We start from the raw sequence: 18918 nt of genomic DNA, 5'->3' as shown, positions 1-18918 counted from the left end.
GCCGGAGGTGGACGCAGTGGGGCTTTTTTGGTTGCTGGCTTATGAGGTTTTCTGGGCGTCTACAAGCTCTGCCGCTTCTGATGTTTCAGTACCTGTCTGTTCCATAGTGCTTTGGGTGGCATCGGGTTGTGTCTCGAGGCCTGGGTGCGGCGGTATTAGCTGGTTGTGGGGGAATGCCTGGGGTCCTAGTTCGCAGAAGCGGAAGGAGGGGGGTGATGTGGCGGGATTTGAAACTGGGATGACTCCTTCTGACCTTGGACGATGGGTGCGATTGAGAGGATCTGCTTGGTGGCGAGTTGGGGATCGTGCATGTCACTGGGATTGTCAGTTATTATCTTATCTTTTAGGGTTTGAGTTGTCATTCTTACATTTGGGCATTGATGATCCAGTCGAGGTCTTCCTCGCCCTCATCCGGCCCACCGGGGCCACCTTGGATGGGACGGAAGAGTCGAGGATGCCAGTCAATTCCTTCCTCGGCACGCTTCGCGGCCTCGTCTCGTTGGCGGTCTTCGATCTTAGTCTTTTCGTCCGTTGCAGCTTCATGGTTGCGGGCCACAATAGCTTGAACTGTTTTATACCATAGCCGCTGCGATTCACGCTCTCCTTGCTCCTCCATAGGGCGGACCAAAGGAGGTGTATGCTTGGCATGTGTCGCATCGAATAAGAGGTCTTTTTTGTGGGTCTGTTTCTCGGTCAGCATTGAATCTAGAAGGGACCATGGGAGGTATGTGTAGCATACATGAACATCCTTCATGTGCATCTCCCCATTCCACATTCCGGACAGTTCGTATAGCACCTCTCCGGTTTTTTCGTTCTTGATAGTTCCTCCAATTGAATTATAGTTGCCGGTGAAATATCCCTTGGTCTTGAACTCGATATCGGCCACGAGGTGGTTCTCGGGACAGCGCACGTAGCTGTGATCGCCAAGCTCATATTTCATCTTTCCGAAAAGAATGCCGCGCGCATACATATTGGGTTGGGTTAGGATACTGCTTTTTGTTAGTGACTTTAAGGGCTACAGAAGGAGCGCAACATACTATCTTTCACCCTTTTCTTTATCCCCGTGGTTCATCAACCGCAAAATGGCGATACCCTCCATAACACTGGCGGCGGAGTTGCCCAAGAACTTGCTGTGGGGCTTGAGTGTTCCATCAATACGGATTTGATGCTCCGGCGCTGCAAAGAAATAGCTCGACTTCGGTGGGTGGTGGGAGGTCTGCTCGGAGATGTAGTAGGCGCGGGTTCCGTCGGGATAATCCCAGTAACAAGTGTATGTCTCTCCAAGAATGGGGTTGAGCGGCTTCTTCACTCCTCTATGGAAATATCAGAATGTATTCCTCAACAAACAGCAAGCAGGGGAACTTACGCAGGTTTGATGTGCCATCCACTCAGATAGAACCGGACCACAGAGACAAAGCGCTCAACGGGGTCTTCAATGGCGGACATAGGGAGGAGGGTTTCTGGGTGGGCCATGAAGCTAATAAAACACTTTTGTTAGTTGATATATCCAAATATTGGCCGGTAGCTTCAAAAAAAATTGGAGCTACCGGGTTGGAGCTGCGGGGTGTAAACGTACTTGGTGATCCGCTCCAACATAGACCTGGGCTCGAGAATGAATGTCGGCAAGACGACACGGCTCAGATCTGCACCGGGCCGAAGCTGAGAAATGATATGCATGAGAACTATGAGGTATATCACGTTAGTGTATGTCCGGCAGTATCCGTGATGGGTTTATACGCACTGTTTCCCTGATCAGGCTCAATAACCTCATCCTCCCCACTTGGAGGGGAATCATCTGTGGAGGACCTGCCTGAATGAATGTTAAATTCCATGTTTTTAACTATTTCTTGATGTATGATGGTGGGATGGAAAGCGATGAGGGGAAGTCAAACTTACTAGCCTGGGAAGCACGGCGGAGGTGCGGAACCGGCATGACTGCGTTCGGAAATGACTTGTATCACGGATATTTTGCCAAGCCTAAGGCATTTAAGTAGAAAGAATAGAAGAAAAAGATGAATAGATGTTCAGGTGAAAATCTAGAGAAATGAGTCTTGGGCGGAAATTTCCGGAAATGGGGCCTTTTTTTTTTTACTATGGAGAAAGCAAGCATAAAAAGAATAAAAAAGTTGTGTAGTTCGAGGAAAAAACGACACTAAAATACTCAACAAAAATTATTCATATACAATGCTTAGCACTAAGGAGGGGCTATAGTGACGTCTTTTTTTTTTTTTTTTGACTGGGATCAGCTCTAAGCTTGTGCTTATTTAACTGCCTAGCTACCTGAGGTCCAGGGCTAGTTACATCCTATATAGGCATCCATGAATGTCTCCCCCTATGCAAAATATAAAAAAATACCTTTTCTTTATGTACTTTCGGAATAGATTCCATTCAATATTTCCCCCTAAAGATCGTCAATGAGGGGCATAGCTTGGCAGGGAAATTCAATACTGGGCAGCACCTGGGCAGCTGCATGTACATTATGCTTGGTAACTTATATGTACTCAGGACATATGACAGGACAACTTTCTTTTTGCCTCTTTTTGCCTCTTATTCCTTCATTTATTCAATCCAGTCAAGTTTCAATCAAACACTGGACATCACAGCCGTTCAATCAGTGGTACATCTCCCCGGGTGATCTCCTTAATAAATTCCATATCGGGACGATGGAGCATGACGTGGAAGTGTTCTATTCCAGGAACCGACTTTAGTGACTTCCAGTTCTTGAACCAGACCACCTATGTTGTCAGCTTTCCATCATATTTATCTTGACATATCCCATACCTGTTCGCGTGGCATCCGGGAGCAAAATTTCTCCTGCACATAGCTCTCTATGGCCGCTCGTGTGCTTGGCGTAAGGTCGTCTGTGGTTGGGTCATCTTCCAGCTGGAACTTGGTCCACACTACCAGATGGATGATGTCCTTATCAACACCATATGGCCAGTCATTGTATATGATTCGGATGTCCTCTATACAATTGGTTAGTATTTCACTTTTCACGTGCTCTAGATCCAACCCGGTGACCTGTACCCTCGTATTCAAAAGGACCACCTCTAGCCTTGATATCTTCCAGGCTTCCATTCCCCCAACCCAGTCTTTCCTTGATCATAAACCTCATGACGGATGTATACTCCGCCTTGATATGCGCCATGTATTCCAGATACTTTCGCAGCTCGCTTGGCACACGCTGGAATCGATCGATCCGGTTGGTTTCTGTTCCAAGTTATAATTAGTGAGTTGAAGTATATCACTAACAACCAGTTGCACTCAACTTGTGATCTCCTTCACTTCCTCCCATTTTTGTCGGGTATAAAGGTGGTCAGGGGTCGAAAGGCATTGTATATTCTTCGGGTTTTGATCACGTAGAAAGCTAGGACATTCGACAGTCCATTGCGACCGAGGTACATTAACGAGCCAGAACGGGAGGGTTTCAGAGGGTAAGCTGTAATCGGGAAAGCGCAAGGCCTCCGCATCGGCATCGGTCAATTTCTCGTTGAGGGCTTTGATTGGAGCGCCCGTTGATGGTCGCTTAGAGTGAAGCATCGCGACTAGATCAAGTTCTGAACTAGTCTCTGCAGTTCGTAGTGAAATAGGACTGTTGACTGGTGAATCTCCCCCTTGAATCGACGTCACTCTGCAGTAGTGCCGCAAGGGGTATCAAGTTCAAGCGTTTCCGGCAGTTGCTTGTCGATCATGTATCCACTGGCGATCTATTTTTAATAAATTGTTTCAAATATACATGACGTTGGAAGCTTGTGTGGTTTGTTTTCTTTGATTTGAACTATAAACTGTGGGAGAATGCTAATCACACGGGGTATTATAGTAACTGTGGTCAGCACCATGTAGTCAGGTCTCTCATTGTGTAGCATTTCGGAGTAACACATCCATGTAAAGATACATTGCCTTCATATACTATCATAAGATTTACAACCGGGTAGCGTGGAACTTGAACCTCTGTTCGACAAATTAGGAAAGGAACTTGGAACAGGATATCTAGTTTATAATTTATGTGATAAAATCAGGAGAGAAAAAAAAACATATCAACTCTTCTCTCCCAGATCCCTGATAATAGAGTCATCCATAGAGATAATAGACACCCCGGCAGTCTGAAGTTCCTCTTTAATGGCATCCCAACCAGCAGGCACGACACATTTCGTTCCTTCCTCAACAACCCAGCTTTTGAATCCAGTCTTGACAGCATCAAGAGCAGTAGCTTTGACACAATAATCCCCGGCCAAGCCCACAACAAATACATCTGTAACACCCTGAGCCTTGAGAGCCGCGGCAACATCCAGGCTGACTGAATGTGCATTGGTCCCATGATCACAGTTTCCGAAAGCATCCGCAAATACAGAATACATCTCGACTCCAGGGCGCATGCCTTTGTGAACAACTATATGCTCACTAGAGGTGTCAATCTCTAGGATAATATCTGCGCCGGGCGTTCCAGCCACACAGTGGACTGGCCAGAGCTGCTGTGGTTTTGTTTCTGTTTCCTTTCCTAGAGCGGGATTTTGCGTTGTGACGAATGAAGAGAAGGGCTGGTTATCAGGCCCTGGATGATTACTGGCAAATGAGATATGGTCCTCTGGGTGGTAGTCTTTGGTCATGATGCGCGCGACAAATCCCGGCTTTGCAAGTAGAGTGTTGATTATCGAGGCAATCTCGCGGCCTCCTGCTACGGCGAGTGACCCATGCTACTCTGTTTATCAGCATATATGACCTTCTATTGTATCAAATAAACTCACTGGTGGGCAGAAATCTTCTTGCATGTCTACCACAATCAGGGCTGACCTGATAGTACTATTTGCTGCCATGTCTGAGCTGGAAATAGTGGGAGTACAGAGCTGCTGATGGAGGTTATGGAGGGGGTTATGGAGGGGTTTAAAAGCTTTGAGAATGTTGAAATCTGATAGCTACCCTATGAGTAAAAGAAAGGGTACAGAGGCCTTATTGTTGAGGTAGAGATGCTCAAAGAAAGAGGACAATGTGTACAAGATAACGATAAGCTCAATGATTTGCCAGGCAGAATGTGAGCTCCGGCTCGCCCTGGAGCTCTTCTATCCAGGCGGTATTGCAAGCGGTACATATATGACTAAGCCAGGGCAACAAAACGAAGCTTTTCAACTTCCACCAAACTTGCCCTTCTCTTCTCTTCTCCCAGGGCTACGGCCCCCATAATGATTTGAACTGGATAATGAGTGATAACTACAAGGTATGTGTGGTGTATTACCTTCTCCTGCCCTCACATGATGAATATATTATTGGAGCTGTCTGAGCTTTTGCTATGCGGATAAATTCATATACGCTTTTTTTCTGAACTTGTGTCTTCACATTTCATGTCACAAAAAACACCAATTCCAAATCAGTCGCTAACTTGCCTCTGATAGTCAACAGAATATTGTAAACTCAAGAAACCCCCATGATCATCAGCCCCCAAATACCTAGAAAAAACACACACCCCTTAGTCTCTTTCTCTCTATTATCATCTCCATAGTCTCCCCTCAAAATGGCATATGATCCCCGCCGAACAAACTCGGGGACCTCAACTCCCCAACCTCCTCCCCCTCCCCCTCCACCACCATCCACTCAAGCCGACATGTCCTCAGCAGCCCAAGCCATAGAAACAGCCAACCCGGCCGGCGCAGCCGCAGCCACAGACTCGTACAAGCTCAAGTTCTGCACAGTCTGCGCCTCGAACAACAATCGCTCAATGGAGGCTCACCTGCAGCTCTCCGGCGCCCCAGCAGCCTTCCCCGTGATATCCTTCGGCACAGGCTCCCTCGTCCGTCTCCCCGGCCCGTCAATTACCCAACCAAACGTGTACAGCTTCAACACAACCTCCTACAACCAAATGTACGAGGAGCTCTCCGGCAAAGACGAGCGTCTGTACCGCGGAAACGGCATCCTGAACATGCTCGACCGAAACCGCCAGCTGAAGTGGGGGCCGGAGCGGTTCCAGGACTGGGTGCCAGGTGTCCCGCGCGTCGACCACCTTTCCAAAGGTGACAAGGGTGCGATTGGCACGGAGGGCGGCGTGGTCGATGTCATCATCACCTGTGAAGAGCGCTGCTGGGATGCTGTTGTCGATGACCTGATGAATAAGGGCACTGCGCTCAATTACCCTGTTCATGTATTCAATGTCGATATCAAGGATAACCATGAGGAGGCATTGACTGGTGGAAAGGCGATTCTGGATCTCGCCAATCGTCTGAATGAGGCTGCTGTTGCGCAGCATCGTGTTCATGGATCCGAGGGCTGGGAAAACGGGACTGGTCCTGCGCGCCAGAGCTTCGATGAGAAGGTCCCTGAGATCTTGGCGGATTGGCAAGAACGATATCCCAATTTGCCGGCACTGTGGACTTTGGCTTGGCTTTAGTTCCCTGATGTTGCAATCTTTGCATGGATATCTATTTACCTACAGCCATCCTACGGGTATGGTTTAATATCAGTGATTTGCGGGCCCTAAGTTATCCAGATGAACTATTTTAGCGAGTGCGGTCTCATATCGCATTATTTGATGCATATTATGCAAGAATAGCCGGCCGCTTATGCGACCTTGTGTTGTCTTTTAGCAGTCTTTTTGGTGGTCTTCTTATATTCTTTTTAGATATTTCCTTCCCCTCCTCGGTTTTATAGCTATACGGCGGGGCAAATCATAAACTGTGCAAACGACTTTTTTATATATAACCAGGGCCTAGAGACAACTAGAAAGGGGTATCGAGCAAGAAGAAATAGCAACAAAAGCAAAACACTCAAAGACCCGGACTCTCCTCCTTAGGGCCATTCTCATCCTTGATCCATTCATCTTTAACATCCATCTCCTCAGGAACTTCTTCGTCTTTCATCCACTCCTCCTTGGGAGTACTCTGATCCGCAGAAAGTAGTATCTCTCTCCTCTCTCGATACCACTTGTCAAGACAAGCTCTCCGCTGCGCCTGGGTCATGGCCTCAACAACGAGCGCAAACTCCGTAGCATCAGCGTACCCAAACCGCCGCGCCATACTACAGAACTGGCGACGTATGACATCCTCCGGTGGGTGGTATTTGAATCGCACAGGTGCCTCCGTCGGCTGGGAGAAAGGCTGCGAGGACATGAAGACTTGACGGTCACCTGTCGCATCATTTTGAGCCAGCTCAGCTTGACGACTAAGGTTTTCCTCGACACGCGAGGACCCGATCACTTCGTTGTTGAGGTGGGTGTATTCCACGCCTGCGTTTGCGAGAATTGCTTGAACGGGGTCGTGCTTATGCGGTGTTGGAAGACTGGCTGAAGGCTTGTGGTCTTTTTTGTCTTCGTCTTCGCCGCAGATCATCGCCGCGAGTTGGCTCATTGCTTCCTCTTCGGATTTCATTGGCCGATCGGTGTAGTCGTGGCCTTCTTCTTCTACTTTGAGGTCTATGTCGACGACCTCTACCCCCGCACGGCTTTCAGCGACATTTGTTCTGTTGACGATGTCACGTAGAACGATATTCGTGTTCTGATACCCGAAGAAATTCTTCAGTCCAAAGATCTCACCCTTTTGGTCTTTCTTTTCTTGGACGCCTTTGAAGTATCGACGCTCGGAACTTGCATTGTATCCAATGTTTGCCTGTTGCTGCTTGTAGATCTGTCGAGCGTAGACGATTTCTTCAATCGTGCCGGCAGAAATCAACCGGAAGACTTCCACGTCACGAAGTTGTCCTATGCGGTAGGCCCGGTCCTGGGCTTGTAAGTCGTAGGACGGGTTCCAGTTCGGATCAACGACTACCACTTTGTTTGCTGAGGTGATGTTCAGCCCAACACCACCAGCCTTGGTAGATATAAGGAAAACAAACTGTCGCGAGTCGGCATTGAACTCGTCCACAGCTTTTGCACGGTCATCGAGACTCATGGATCCATCCAGGTAGCTGACATTGTAACTAGTGTGATGGAACAGCATTTGCAACATCTTGAGAAGACGCACGCTATGTGAGAAGATAAGAACTTTATCTCCATTTGAATGCCACCATTTGAGTAACCTCCGCAGAACCTTCCACTTGCCGCAAAACTCAGGGTTCGCATAGTTGACGATCGAGTCGCGCGAGCGGTACAGATCTTCCCATTGTTCGGGCAGCGCAAGTTCCAGGTAATCTCTATCTTTCTCCTGCTTCTCTTTTGGATCTACTCCTTGTGGGATCAGGATTGCCAGATGATTGCTGAGCTTTTGAAGCACATTAATAGCAGGGAACACATAGGACTGCCAGGTTGGAGGGTCCCTATCGGGAATTAAACGGCGACAACACCAGCCGGCCTTCTTGCCCGATCCACAACCGCATGGTTCTGTAGATGTTTTGATATAGTCGACAATGTCACTGTCAAGGAAATTCTCGTAGGCCTCGGCTTGTGTCTCAGTTAGAGGACAGAATACAACCCGGTCGATCTTTTTGGGCAATTGATCCGCGATCAAAGACTTCATCCTCCTGATGAAAAATTGCGGAAGTAGGTTCTCGACCAGCTTCTTGGCTGTTCTCCGTGCTCGACTGAGCTCGCTCAGGGTGGCATCGTGCGATTGGCCGATCTTCAGTGGCTCTGATATTTGTGCCTTCCATGTGGCTACTGGACCCAGAACGCCAGGGTTCGTCCAATTGAGAAGAGTCCATAATTCTTCATATTTGTTCTGGATGGCCGTACCGGTCAGTCCTATCCGGCATAACGCATTGATCTCGTTCATAGACTGGGTGGTTCCCGACTTGCGCTCCTTGATCTTGTGGCACTCGTCTGCGATCACGCAGTCCCATTCAATCATATTGACAGCGTCTTTGTTGTTCATGTACGTAGTGTAGGTTGTAATCAGGATTTCCACCCTCCCTGACTTGGCTGCATGGAGCGCAAGGTCCTTGTTCTCCCCGTGATAGCTTTCAGCATGCCACCAACCCCAGCGCGCAAGCTCCGCCCTCCAGTTTGAAATAAGAGTTCCAGGGCACACGATGAGCGTGCGTGGATACCAAGCGCTGTCATCAGACCGGCGCATCTTTCGCATGCGCTTTGCGTCCCGTTCGTCCCCTGTCTTTCCATATGCAGCAGTCAAGAAAGCAATTACCTGGATGGTTTTCCCAAGACCCATGTCGTCTCCTAGAATACCACCCTTTTGATATACAAATAGCTCGTGGAGAAACGCAGCTCCCTCCACTTGATACTGCCGCAACCACTGGGCGATCGGCGCAGGAATAATGCCCATCGAATATTCAAGTTTGATGTCCTTGTACTCCTGCTTTCGGGTGTTCTCCGGAAAGACAGGACGTTCTTGAAGTTCTTCAAGCCGTTCATCATCCGAGAAATCCACACCCTCGTAGGTGGGTGGTAGCTTCAGCCCATGAGCTTGTAGCTGTTCATGCGTCCGGTCGAACTGGCTGCGACGGTTTTTGAGGTACCCAGGCAAATCATTTTCCAGCTCATCTTCCGATGGTAAGTCACCCCATTGCTTTAATGGCCGTTTAGGAAGAGGCGTTGGTCGCTTTTGTTTAATTCGACCAACGATTTGGTCTCCCCTGGGCATTTTCGCTTTTCGGGTTGCTGCAGCAGTTTGTTTGCGCTTAAGAGATTTTCGCTCCTTGAACCTCTTGTACGCTAGCTCGCCATCGTTGGCGTCCTCCTCATCGCTGTCCACGGGCTGGATTTTTACAGCGCTCGATGACCCAGAAAGAAGAGTACGCGGTGACTCGAGTTGAGTCGGTGTAGCGGTCCCGTGTTTCACACCGGAAAACCTATCTCGAGAGAACGTGAGCTGCCTGTTAAACGCGTCGAAGAGGTGTCATACTACTCGCGGTCGGAGTCGCATAGCGCGTTACCTCCAAGTCGTCATCATCTGAATCGATGGTGATGACCTCCTCAGTGCTATCGTTATTAGCCATGTTCTCTGCATTTCTAAAAACAGAGCTCAAATGGTGACAGAGTGTAAGTCGAAGTGGGAGTACCAGACAGTCGCGACACAGCGTCAAGTACGGCAGGGGATAGTGGCCAAAATGCAAAAGTCAATTTGTTCGCCCAAGAAAGCTTCGATGCCTTGTTATACATAGAAAAGTAGTCTACATAGTGCTTATCTCTTTTGTATTCTTTGTGTGCATTTGAAAAATATCTTCAAAGACATCTAAAAAGAACATTCAAAAAACATATTGAAGTGTTCTTGCATATATGTCACTATTCTTCGACACTATTTAAGATAAAAGCTGGGTCACGTGCAAGAGAACCAGGAAAAAAGATGCTCTCATTGGTTTGGCATTCGATTCTTTGCATATACGATAAAGTCAACGTAAGTCAAGAACAATATTCTACGTTCGTTATTCCTCAATCAAGACACACCAGACTAACCCAAGCCTACAGAGGACACAAAATAAAGCTTGACATCCTGCTTGACATACCCTCTTTTTGCTCAAGACAAACTCCGTTCTTATCAGAAGCTCAACAACCCGCAAAGATGCCGCTAGACACCTCGACAACATATCCCCTGACACGGCTGCGCCTTGATGGCCGCCGCTGGAACGAGCTGCGCCTGCTCCAAGCCCAGATCTCAACCAACCCTGCCAGCTCTGGCTCTTCATACCTGTCAATGGGCAACACATCAATCATGTGCTCTGTCCACGGCCCCGCCGAGGGTCGCCGAGGAGATGGCGCAGGCGGAGCTGCAGGAAGTGGGCATGCAGTCGTGGAAGTAGACGTTAACGTCGCTGGGTTTGCCGGCGTAGATCGCAAGCGGAGAGCTGGGGGAAGTGACAGGTATGCACCCTCTTATGCTTTCCCATTGCCTCTTTCTGCGACAAGGAAAGAGGATAATAGGGACAGCAGACTAGATTCAGATCCAGCCAATGCTAATCTCGGATTACAGGCAATCATCGCGAATTGCTACAACCCTCCGCTCAGCCTTCCAGTCCCACCTCCACACCTACCTCTACCCCCACAGCACAATCAGCATCCATGTCTCCGTTCTCTCCGCCGATGGCTCATTGCTCGCCGCAGCGATAAACGCCGTTACTCTAGCTCTCGTGGATGCCGGAATCCCCATGCCGGGATTGCTCACTGGCTGTACTGCCGGCATGAGCGGCAGCGCCTCTACACCGCGTGACCCGCGACACGACGAGCTTGATCCACTGCTGGATCTGTCGCTCCCAGAAGAACAGGAACTGCCTTCGCTCACTGTTGCGACGACGACAGCGGTGCCCGTTGGCGAGAACAATATGGATGAGGACGAGGAGGCAATGAAGGTCTGTGTTCTTACTATGGAGACCAAGGTTCACGCTACGTACCTTGATACAATGTTGGCGGTCGGAATCGATGGGTGCAGTCAGATCCGCGAATTGTTGGAAGGTGTCATCAAAGGATCCCGTGGGTGACGCAGAAAAGAAAAAAAAAAAGAAAAGAAAACCAAACCACAAAGGAGATTCAAATCGGAGAATAGTTCAAGTTGATACCCTGTCTTACGTTTAATGTTACCAGTCACGCATCCGAGAATTTGCTCAAACTACCTCACTAAACTTTATGGCCAATCTATAAATCTGCTCATATTGCTCACATTAGGGCATAACCACGTGGTTGAGGAGCTCATCCATCCTCTATATTCCTTTGTTTACACCTGCTATACTTTTTTTCCATTCTCTATTGACTTCGTCAACGCGAGGATACATCAGTTCGGTGCTCCCCAAGGTCCCAAGCCCCCAGTCAATCATGGATATGAACGGGATGAACATGCCAATGGCCACTTCAACAGCTTCAGCAGCTATGGCCAGCAGCACCGGAATGAAAATGGGGGGAATGAGCATGGGCGATGGCTGCAAGATCTCGGTCCGTCCAATATCAACCCCATCTTCACTGCTTTATACACTAGATTCAAGCTGACTCACGATCATCAGATGCTGTGGAACTGGTACACAGTTGATGCATGTACGCCGCCCTGTCATCCCTACATACAAGTGTCCGACAGATGTACAAATCTAACCAACTCCCCAGGCTTCCTCGCCAGATCATGGCACATAACCTCACGCGGCATGTTCGCCGGCTCATGCATTGGAGTGATCTGTCTCGTCTTGAGCCTCGAGCTCCTCCGCCGTGTGGGCCGAGAATACGACTCGTTCATTGTGCGCCGAGCCCGTCTGAGAAGACTCTACATGCCGGGCTCTTCTACCGCGCAATCCATCTCGAACGTTCTCCTGGGAAGTGAAGAAGACACCACCAAACCGTCCGGCAACTGCTGTGGCGGAAACTCAGACCCCGACACTATGCTCTTCAATGCAGAGGACGGCCTCATTGCTCCTGAGTCGGGTACTTCCCAGAATGGAGTCTCGAAGAAGCAGGCTGCTGCTGCGTCGGCTAGGACTACCCAGGATGTTGTCCAGCGAGAGAGACGGGAGACTATGCTTGCTCTGTATCGTCCGTCGATTGTTGAGCATTCCGTGCGCTCGCTGCTGCATATGGCGCAATTTGCTGTTGCGTACATTATCATGCTGCTTGCTATGTACTTCAATGGGTACATCATCATCTGTATCTTCATTGGTGCTTTCCTGGGCGCATTTATCTTTTCCTGGGAGCCCGTGGACTTGAACAAGGAGTCAGTTATCTCGTCCAGCGTGTATTACTTACTATAATTTTATCAGTGCTAACATGCCTTTTGTTCAGGTCAGATGCTTTGTCGGTCACTAAGTGCTGCGGTTAAACTAGTGTCATTGTACGGCGTTGTCTTTAACATCAGGTTCTAGTTAGGATTTGATTCTACTCCAGCATTTCTAAATGGGCTCCATGTGATATCCTATTTGTTTTCTCTTTTTCGAAAGAAGAGAGTGGTAATATGCAGCTTTGCTGTCCAGATTTAGCTTCCCGCTTACTCGATCTCACCGATAATTCCATGACGTATGGACCCCTTTTTCCAGGGCTCTTCTATGCCAAATATTCTCTACTTTACCCTCTAATAATATATAAATCCTAATTAATGTAGAATATGCATAGAGCCAACATTATTAATATATTAATATCACAGAACTTTCCATCGGAAGTAAAGGTGGGAAACCTTTTCCATTCAGGAAAAAAAAAAAAACTGCCCAGGTGCCATCCTACGCGGGGTATGGTGATGTAGTAGACTGGGCCCGCGATCAAAATCCTCGAATCACCACCGGACATGTGGATGTCTCTGCTGGGAAAAGAAAGGGGAGGACTTGTAATACGCTGGTTTTGATGATCAATTTAATGTTTTGCAGTGGATCAGCGTGAAATGTGCATTGATTGATGCAGGTTTCAGGGATTGTGGCTTTGCCCCTCTATACAACGTACAAAACCGGTCAAACATACTCGTTTTTCTAGGATCTCAAATCTACAAGTTGGAAATCAAGTCCTCACGACAGAAAGGCATGTATGAGCTAGCTTGGTAGAAACTTTAGATTACAAGGCGCAAAAGGGAAAGCCACCTATGCTAGTCTCACGCCGCACTGTAGCGACGGGAAAAAAACCACCTTCATGACGAAAAGAAAGACGTTCATCCCCCCAAAACCCAACTAAATCTCCAGGATGAGCTTTTTAGTTGCCACCGCAGTTGACGATGGTGGGCTTGACAGCGGAGCGGATGGAGCCGGAGGAAGAGCCGAGAGCCTCGATCTCCTTGACAACGTTCATGGACTCGGCATCAGCGACCTCGCCGAAGACGACGTGCTTGCCATCGAGCCACGAGGTGACAACGGTGGTGATGAAGAACTGGGAGCCGTTGCTGGAAAAAGGAGGAAATGTTTAGTATCACTTTGTATGTGGATAGTAGCTGGGATACAAAACTGAGACTTACGTGTTGGGGCCAGCGTTGGCCATGGACAGGAGACCAGGGCGAGTGTGCTTGTGGATGAAGTTCTCATCGGGGAACTTCTCGCCGTAGATGGAGCGGCCACCGGTACCCTATTCCGGCAAAGTAAAAGTCAGAAACTGATCACTGCAGCGACTATCAAGATTAGAAGAAAAAAAAAAAAAAAAAAAAACTCACGTTGCCACGGGTGAAGTCACCACCCTGGAGCATGAACTGGGGGATAACACGGTGGAAAGAAGAGCCCTTGTAGCCCTCACCCTCCTTGGCGTTGCAGAGCTCAGCGAAGTTCTTGGCGGTCTTGGGGACCTCGCTGGCGTAGAGGTTGAAGTTGATGCGGCCAATCTTGGCTAATGAGGGAATCAGCATCAATTTCAATTCCAATTAATGTAGCATGATATGAGATTGCCAAGCTTTGGTACTGAAATCCAAAGCTCGAGGTTGGAGGCAGCAATGTAAGATTGGGGCGGGGGAGGCAAAATCTCTCTGGCCCGGCCAAAGATGAGAACAAGAGCTGATGGGAAACTTACGGGTGGAGGAGCCAGCAGGGGCGTACTGGACCTCGAAGAAAGCGGAGGTGTTGGACATAGCGGCGGTTGATGAAGCGAAAGATCGGGCAGCGGGGTGGAAAGAAGTGCAATTGAAGAGAGAAGAAGAGAAGAGGGAAGAGGGTGGGGTTATTGACCTCAGTCGGCAGAACATGGTGAGGGGCAGGGCGGAGCGGGTGAACTCGGGTGCCGGGCTACTTTGGGGTTAGCTTATTGAGGTTCACCTAAAGACCACTTGTGCAGTTTTCTGCCTGAGGCTCCACTTTAGAGCTTCTCCAGACTTTCCCAGGGGGAAAACATTGACTGCTTCTCTTGCCTAATGATGTCTTTGGAAGAGTCTGGAGCAAAGCGGAAATGCACTCTAACATTCACATGACAAGGAATCAATCTCACTTACAAATGGTATAGATTGATGAGAAATGCGGATTAAGAAGTAGAAAGAAGGAAAAAACTGAAGCTCAATGCCAAAAAGCGTCTAGAGCTCCGTGATTATGTAATGACTTCCGGGATATCCCTTCCGAACTAGCAGTCTTGGCTACGAGAAGGTATGTACATATCTTTAAAGGGGTAACTTCCGTTGAATATTGGTATAGTCATTGAGCTGGAGATATACGGAGTACTTTCATTTCACTTGTAAGCATCCAAAATGTAAGAAAATAGCCCGGTACCAGCAAGCGGTCGTGAGAAAAAAAAAAGAGTAACAAATCAACATGAAATCAGGCCGAAAAACCTAGATGAACAATGGAAAGGGGCTAAAATAGAGTACAAAGAATAGGAAAATGTGAAAGAAAGAGTAGTGACGAAAGAGAAAGAAAATGCATAAATGTCACATATGTCGGGATATCGTTTCGACATTGTCCACTCGTTGCCATAGAGGAATAGTCGCTGAAAAGCAAGGGGCAAAGAAGAAAGAATATGAACAAAAATTCGGGGAAACAAAGACAAAATAGGTAGCCCCGAGTTCATGAGAAAGAATGTCTGGAATAGCTCATCACCGGAAGTCATCTTCATCGTCAGCAACTACTGATGTATCCTCGAGACGCTGAACAAGCTCTTTGGTCTGCCGAGCGATCTCAAATGCAATGGGAGGTAGTTTGGTTGTGAGCTCACGCAATTGCTCAGGAGTAGTGGCGTGTTCACCCTCACCAGCAGTGGCCATCAACCGGCCGCGGCACTGGTCCAATGCTGCGATAACTGGTTCAGATGTCTGCCGCAAAGCGACGTCTCCGCTGCGTTCGCGCATCAAGTGCTCTGTAGCGGAAACTACATTCGCAACAACGTTCGAAATGGCAGAGACGTGTGTCTGGACAGTTTGCAGGTTGTCCTCGGCTCGGATACTAGCCACCAAAGCCTGGATTTGTTGAACCATGCCATCTGTCTGGTCCTCGACATAGAGCTAGGATTACCCGTCAGTAGATAATTCGTTGCGAGATTGTGCTTCTCAGATCGACTCACCTTAAGCTCCAGCACCTCATGATCTTCTTGCACATGCCCCCAGCCATGATTGAGGTCATTGGTGGGATCATTCTGCACAGGGTATTGAGATTCATCAGGACGACTTATAGCACTGTAGACGGAGTTATTGCTCATCCGCTTTTGACTAGCAGATGTATCAAAATATTCAGGGAATTGCTCCTGGGATACATCCTCATAATCTTCATCCTCCAACTGATCTACCGGCGATGCCTGGATCTTCACCTCCCGTATCAGGTCAACAATAGCTGTGCAAAGATGCGAGGCCGCTGCATCAAGGAGGGACACAGGAGATAGACCACCAGAGCTGGCAAAGTTGCGCGTGGCAATGATCATGTTGTTTGCTGTGGTAGACACCTGGCCCTTGACATTTGCGCGCAGGGCAGCCGACCTATCCACCGGGGTTGGGGAATGTTCCACGTCCTGGAGAATATGGCGGACTGCTGCAATGACCGTCTTGATTTGTTGGAGTACCACATGCGATTCCTCAAAACGCGCAAATCGCAGGAGCTCATCCACAGACACCTGGAACTTAGTAACGTGAATATCCTTGACCAGCCCGTCGGCTTGAACCAACTCATGCTCTTTGGCAACAAAACTTGCGTCGGGCCGTGAATCGGGGAAACCACCAGACGATGTGCGAAGATGCCGCAGCTGCGCTTTGACCTTAGCGTAGCGGTTCTTCCATTCGCTGGCATCTGCCTCGAGTCTGTGGACCTCTTTCGAGAGCTTTTCTTCGCGCTCCCAATTGGAGTGACTCTCAGCTGAAAGGGTCTTCATTTCCGAGAGGAAAGTCGATGCCTCGCGGCGGACCTCGTCGGTCACTTGTTGCTGCTGCTGCAGCTCTGCTTGTAGTTTCTGGTGCTGGGTCTCTAGATCAACATACCGCGCTTGTAGACCAGCGTCATCGACACCCCGAGAAGAGTCATTGAGCTGGCTGCGAAGATCGCGTTCCATGGCGTCATGCTCAGTTCTAACCCGCTCGAGCTCTAGCTGAAGCGAGCTATTCAGATCCTCAGCTTTTGATACCTTGGTCTCAAGCTCGTGTCGTAATTCGTCCCACTCCTGGCGTTCGTTATGACTGATCCCGGAGGAATCTGCATCCTGCGATGACTGGGCTAACTCCTCGTCCTTGGAGCGGACCAATTCTTCCAATTTCTCAATCTTCTCTTGGAGAACCGATACTTGTGACTGGCTCTCAAGTAACAGTTTCCGTTCACTATCACCTAAGGTTGTCGTAGTACCCCGTCGGCTCAAAACAGCATCTAGAGCAAACGCATCACTCCGAGCATCATCCTCGTCCTCTGGCCCCATATCATCGCTATCCTCGACCATTGTGCTTTTATTCGGAACCATAGTATTGCTCTGGAAAGACCGAGGAAACGGTCCATCGCCATTCATACTCGGTGGACCTCCAAGAGAGCCAGTACGCGGAGGAAATGGACTGCCTGGGGGACCGCCAGACGGATAACCCCGTCCCATAGGGGGAGGAGGTCCCCGAGCAGACTGCTGCGAGGTACGAGCACTGGGAGGGCCCATATTTGGAGGCGGCCGGCCGCGGTATTCTCGGCTAGTGAAATGCGGGAAACGGCGCTCCAGCTCACAGAAGACATCGGTCGCCAGATCTCGGAAACGCACGTGGTGGAGCGCGGCAAGCTTTTGGCGGGCATGATTGCGCTTTTCGTGGAAGTCACCGCGAGCGGGGAGGTAAGGAGGCACGTCCGGACGAGGTGGCCGTCCGGGAGGCGGCGAGGCCTGCTGCCGCCGGATCAATTCGTCGTAAACATCGGTGGAAAGTTCGTGGAACTGGGTTGGTGATAGTCGTAGCAGTTTGTCCCGGGCTTTATTCGATTTGCCACGGTCGTCGCGGGCTGTGCCATTCAGGAATCTTTTCAGGACCACATAGTGCTGGCCCAGTATCTCCTCCATCTGACGATACCGTCTTCCATCGCGCGGGCCTTCTCCAGGTGGCCCTCCAGGTGGCCCTCCGGGTTGCCCCCCAGGTGTTCCCCCTAGTGTCCCCGAACTCGATCTTGCAGCGACCGAACTGGGCGGTGATGGATTGCCGCTCGGGTTGGACGGTGAGAGCGAAGGAGGTATCCCGCTGGGACTTAGGGGTGCGGTCGGAACGCCGGAGGTCGGAGGTGTGGCTAGGTTGGTTCGCGATGGGAATGTTGGTGAGAATGGCGAATCCGACTTTCCATACTGATTTAGTCCTGACCATTCGCTACCATCAACAGAGACAGGCGACATGGCTCCCGAACCGCCATTCATATCAGGGTCAAACTGGGGGTTGCTTCTCCTTCTCCACTAGCGATATTCAACACTGTCCGAGGTGGCAATTGTCGCTGATAATCGATAAATGCATTCACTTCGTTACGAAAGACAATCCCCCGTATTTCTCCACCAAGATTCCAATCTGAGACAATGGAGCCGATGACAGGTGAAGAGCCGTGATTCGCTAGGTGATTCGTAAAGTGTCGGGAACCTTGGAAATAATAATCGAGCGAAAGTACCAGATCCGAAAGAGTGAAGGACTGGGCTGATATTGAAGGGGGAAAGGGACAAATCAAAAGTGCGAGTGGTTTTTAGTGTAGTTGAACTTCCGGACGTCCCTTACGGACAATACCCGTCAGTACTCTTCCCTTACAGCACTGTGCAGTGTATTCAGTTACATGTACTATGCATCTACAGGGATTTATGCGTGAGGATATGATCTCAGATCTGATGAAGCTATTTTTTTTTTTTGCTTTCTTTTTGTGTTTTTGTAATTTACTTGGCTCTCTGAGTAACCCTAGAACAGAGCATTATTCCCCTAATGTTTAATAATATTATTATACTACAATGTAAGTAATAGTTGAGCAGACGATACTTGTATTCGATACCTTCTCCTGCCAAGGCCCCGTGGACAAGCCAGGGGCTTTGGGAGGTCTGTCTATGTATTTCCAAGGGATACTTCGGTATATATGTACTGCAATGTATGTACTTTTGTATAACTATGATCATATCAAATAGATTAATATCAAGAGATTTGACAAGATATTCAATATTTACATTGAAATATCTTCTATCAAAACCAATAGAAGCAAATGAAAAGAAAGGAGTGAACA

The 18918-nt window shown here is 48.9% G+C and overlaps 8 protein-coding genes across 8 annotated transcripts; 2 read left to right on the top strand and 6 right to left on the bottom strand.

Annotated features, from left to right (window-relative positions):
- Window positions 1-39: 39 nt before the first annotated feature.
- On the bottom strand, window positions 40-1933 carry N7479_007152 (OSBP family protein; the record flags this gene model as incomplete). Its single annotated transcript, XM_057254846.1, has 9 exons — window positions 40-140; window positions 254-315; window positions 369-682; window positions 740-989; window positions 1038-1313; window positions 1367-1477; window positions 1577-1682; window positions 1742-1810; window positions 1897-1933. 9 exons carry the CDS (start codon window positions 1931-1933, stop codon window positions 40-42), a joined length of 1326 nt encoding a protein of 441 aa, XP_057108708.1.
- Window positions 1934-2597: 664 nt separating this feature from the next.
- Window positions 2598-3540, bottom strand: N7479_007151 (GIG1 family protein; the record flags this gene model as incomplete). Its single annotated transcript, XM_057254845.1, has 4 exons — window positions 2598-2735; window positions 2782-2966; window positions 3028-3210; window positions 3270-3540. 4 exons carry the CDS (start codon window positions 3538-3540, stop codon window positions 2598-2600), a joined length of 777 nt encoding a protein of 258 aa, XP_057108707.1.
- Window positions 3541-4037: 497 nt separating this feature from the next.
- Window positions 4038-4814, bottom strand: N7479_007150 (nicotinamidase; the record flags this gene model as incomplete). The annotated part of the gene is made up of 2 exons (XM_057254844.1): window positions 4038-4694; window positions 4746-4814. The coding sequence occupies 2 exons, from the start codon at window positions 4812-4814 to the stop codon at window positions 4038-4040; spliced, it is 726 nt and encodes a 241-aa protein (XP_057108706.1).
- A 692-nt stretch (window positions 4815-5506) lies between these two features.
- Window positions 5507-6376, top strand: ssuA (RNA polymerase II subunit A C-terminal domain phosphatase; the record flags this gene model as incomplete). The annotated part of the gene is made up of 1 exon (XM_057254843.1): window positions 5507-6376. One exon carries the CDS (start codon window positions 5507-5509, stop codon window positions 6374-6376), a length of 870 nt encoding a protein of 289 aa, XP_057108705.1.
- Window positions 6377-6752: 376 nt separating this feature from the next.
- N7479_007148 (putative DNA excision repair protein (Rad26L)) lies at window positions 6753-9870 on the bottom strand (the record flags this gene model as incomplete). Its single annotated transcript, XM_057254842.1, has 2 exons — window positions 6753-9727; window positions 9777-9870. 2 exons carry the CDS (start codon window positions 9868-9870, stop codon window positions 6753-6755), a joined length of 3069 nt encoding a protein of 1022 aa, XP_057108704.1.
- A 563-nt stretch (window positions 9871-10433) lies between these two features.
- N7479_007147 (exosome non-catalytic core subunit SKI6) lies at window positions 10434-12662 on the top strand (the record flags this gene model as incomplete). The annotated part of the gene is made up of 5 exons (XM_057254841.1): window positions 10434-10732; window positions 10842-11338; window positions 11657-11893; window positions 11960-12557; window positions 12626-12662. The coding sequence occupies 5 exons, from the start codon at window positions 10434-10436 to the stop codon at window positions 12660-12662; spliced, it is 1668 nt and encodes a 555-aa protein (XP_057108703.1).
- Window positions 12663-13516: 854 nt separating this feature from the next.
- Window positions 13517-14489, bottom strand: cyp4 (peptidyl-prolyl cis-trans isomerase; the record flags this gene model as incomplete). The annotated part of the gene is made up of 4 exons (XM_057254840.1): window positions 13517-13703; window positions 13776-13882; window positions 13968-14137; window positions 14318-14489. 4 exons carry the CDS (start codon window positions 14487-14489, stop codon window positions 13517-13519), a joined length of 636 nt encoding a protein of 211 aa, XP_057108702.1.
- Window positions 14490-15326: 837 nt separating this feature from the next.
- N7479_007145 (putative cell polarity protein) lies at window positions 15327-18082 on the bottom strand (the record flags this gene model as incomplete). The annotated part of the gene is made up of 2 exons (XM_057254839.1): window positions 15327-15731; window positions 15791-18082. The coding sequence occupies 2 exons, from the start codon at window positions 18080-18082 to the stop codon at window positions 15327-15329; spliced, it is 2697 nt and encodes an 898-aa protein (XP_057108701.1).
- Window positions 18083-18918: the final 836 nt, after the last annotated feature.

This window comes from Penicillium vulpinum (assembly GCF_028829585.1).
Source record: "Penicillium vulpinum strain IBT 29486 chromosome Unknown utg000003l_segment0_segment0, whole genome shotgun sequence".
Taxonomy (NCBI): Eukaryota; Fungi; Ascomycota; class Eurotiomycetes; order Eurotiales; family Aspergillaceae; genus Penicillium; species Penicillium vulpinum.
The sequence above is the reverse complement of the archived record's forward strand: the minus strand, read 5'-3'. Positions and strand labels throughout refer to the sequence as shown.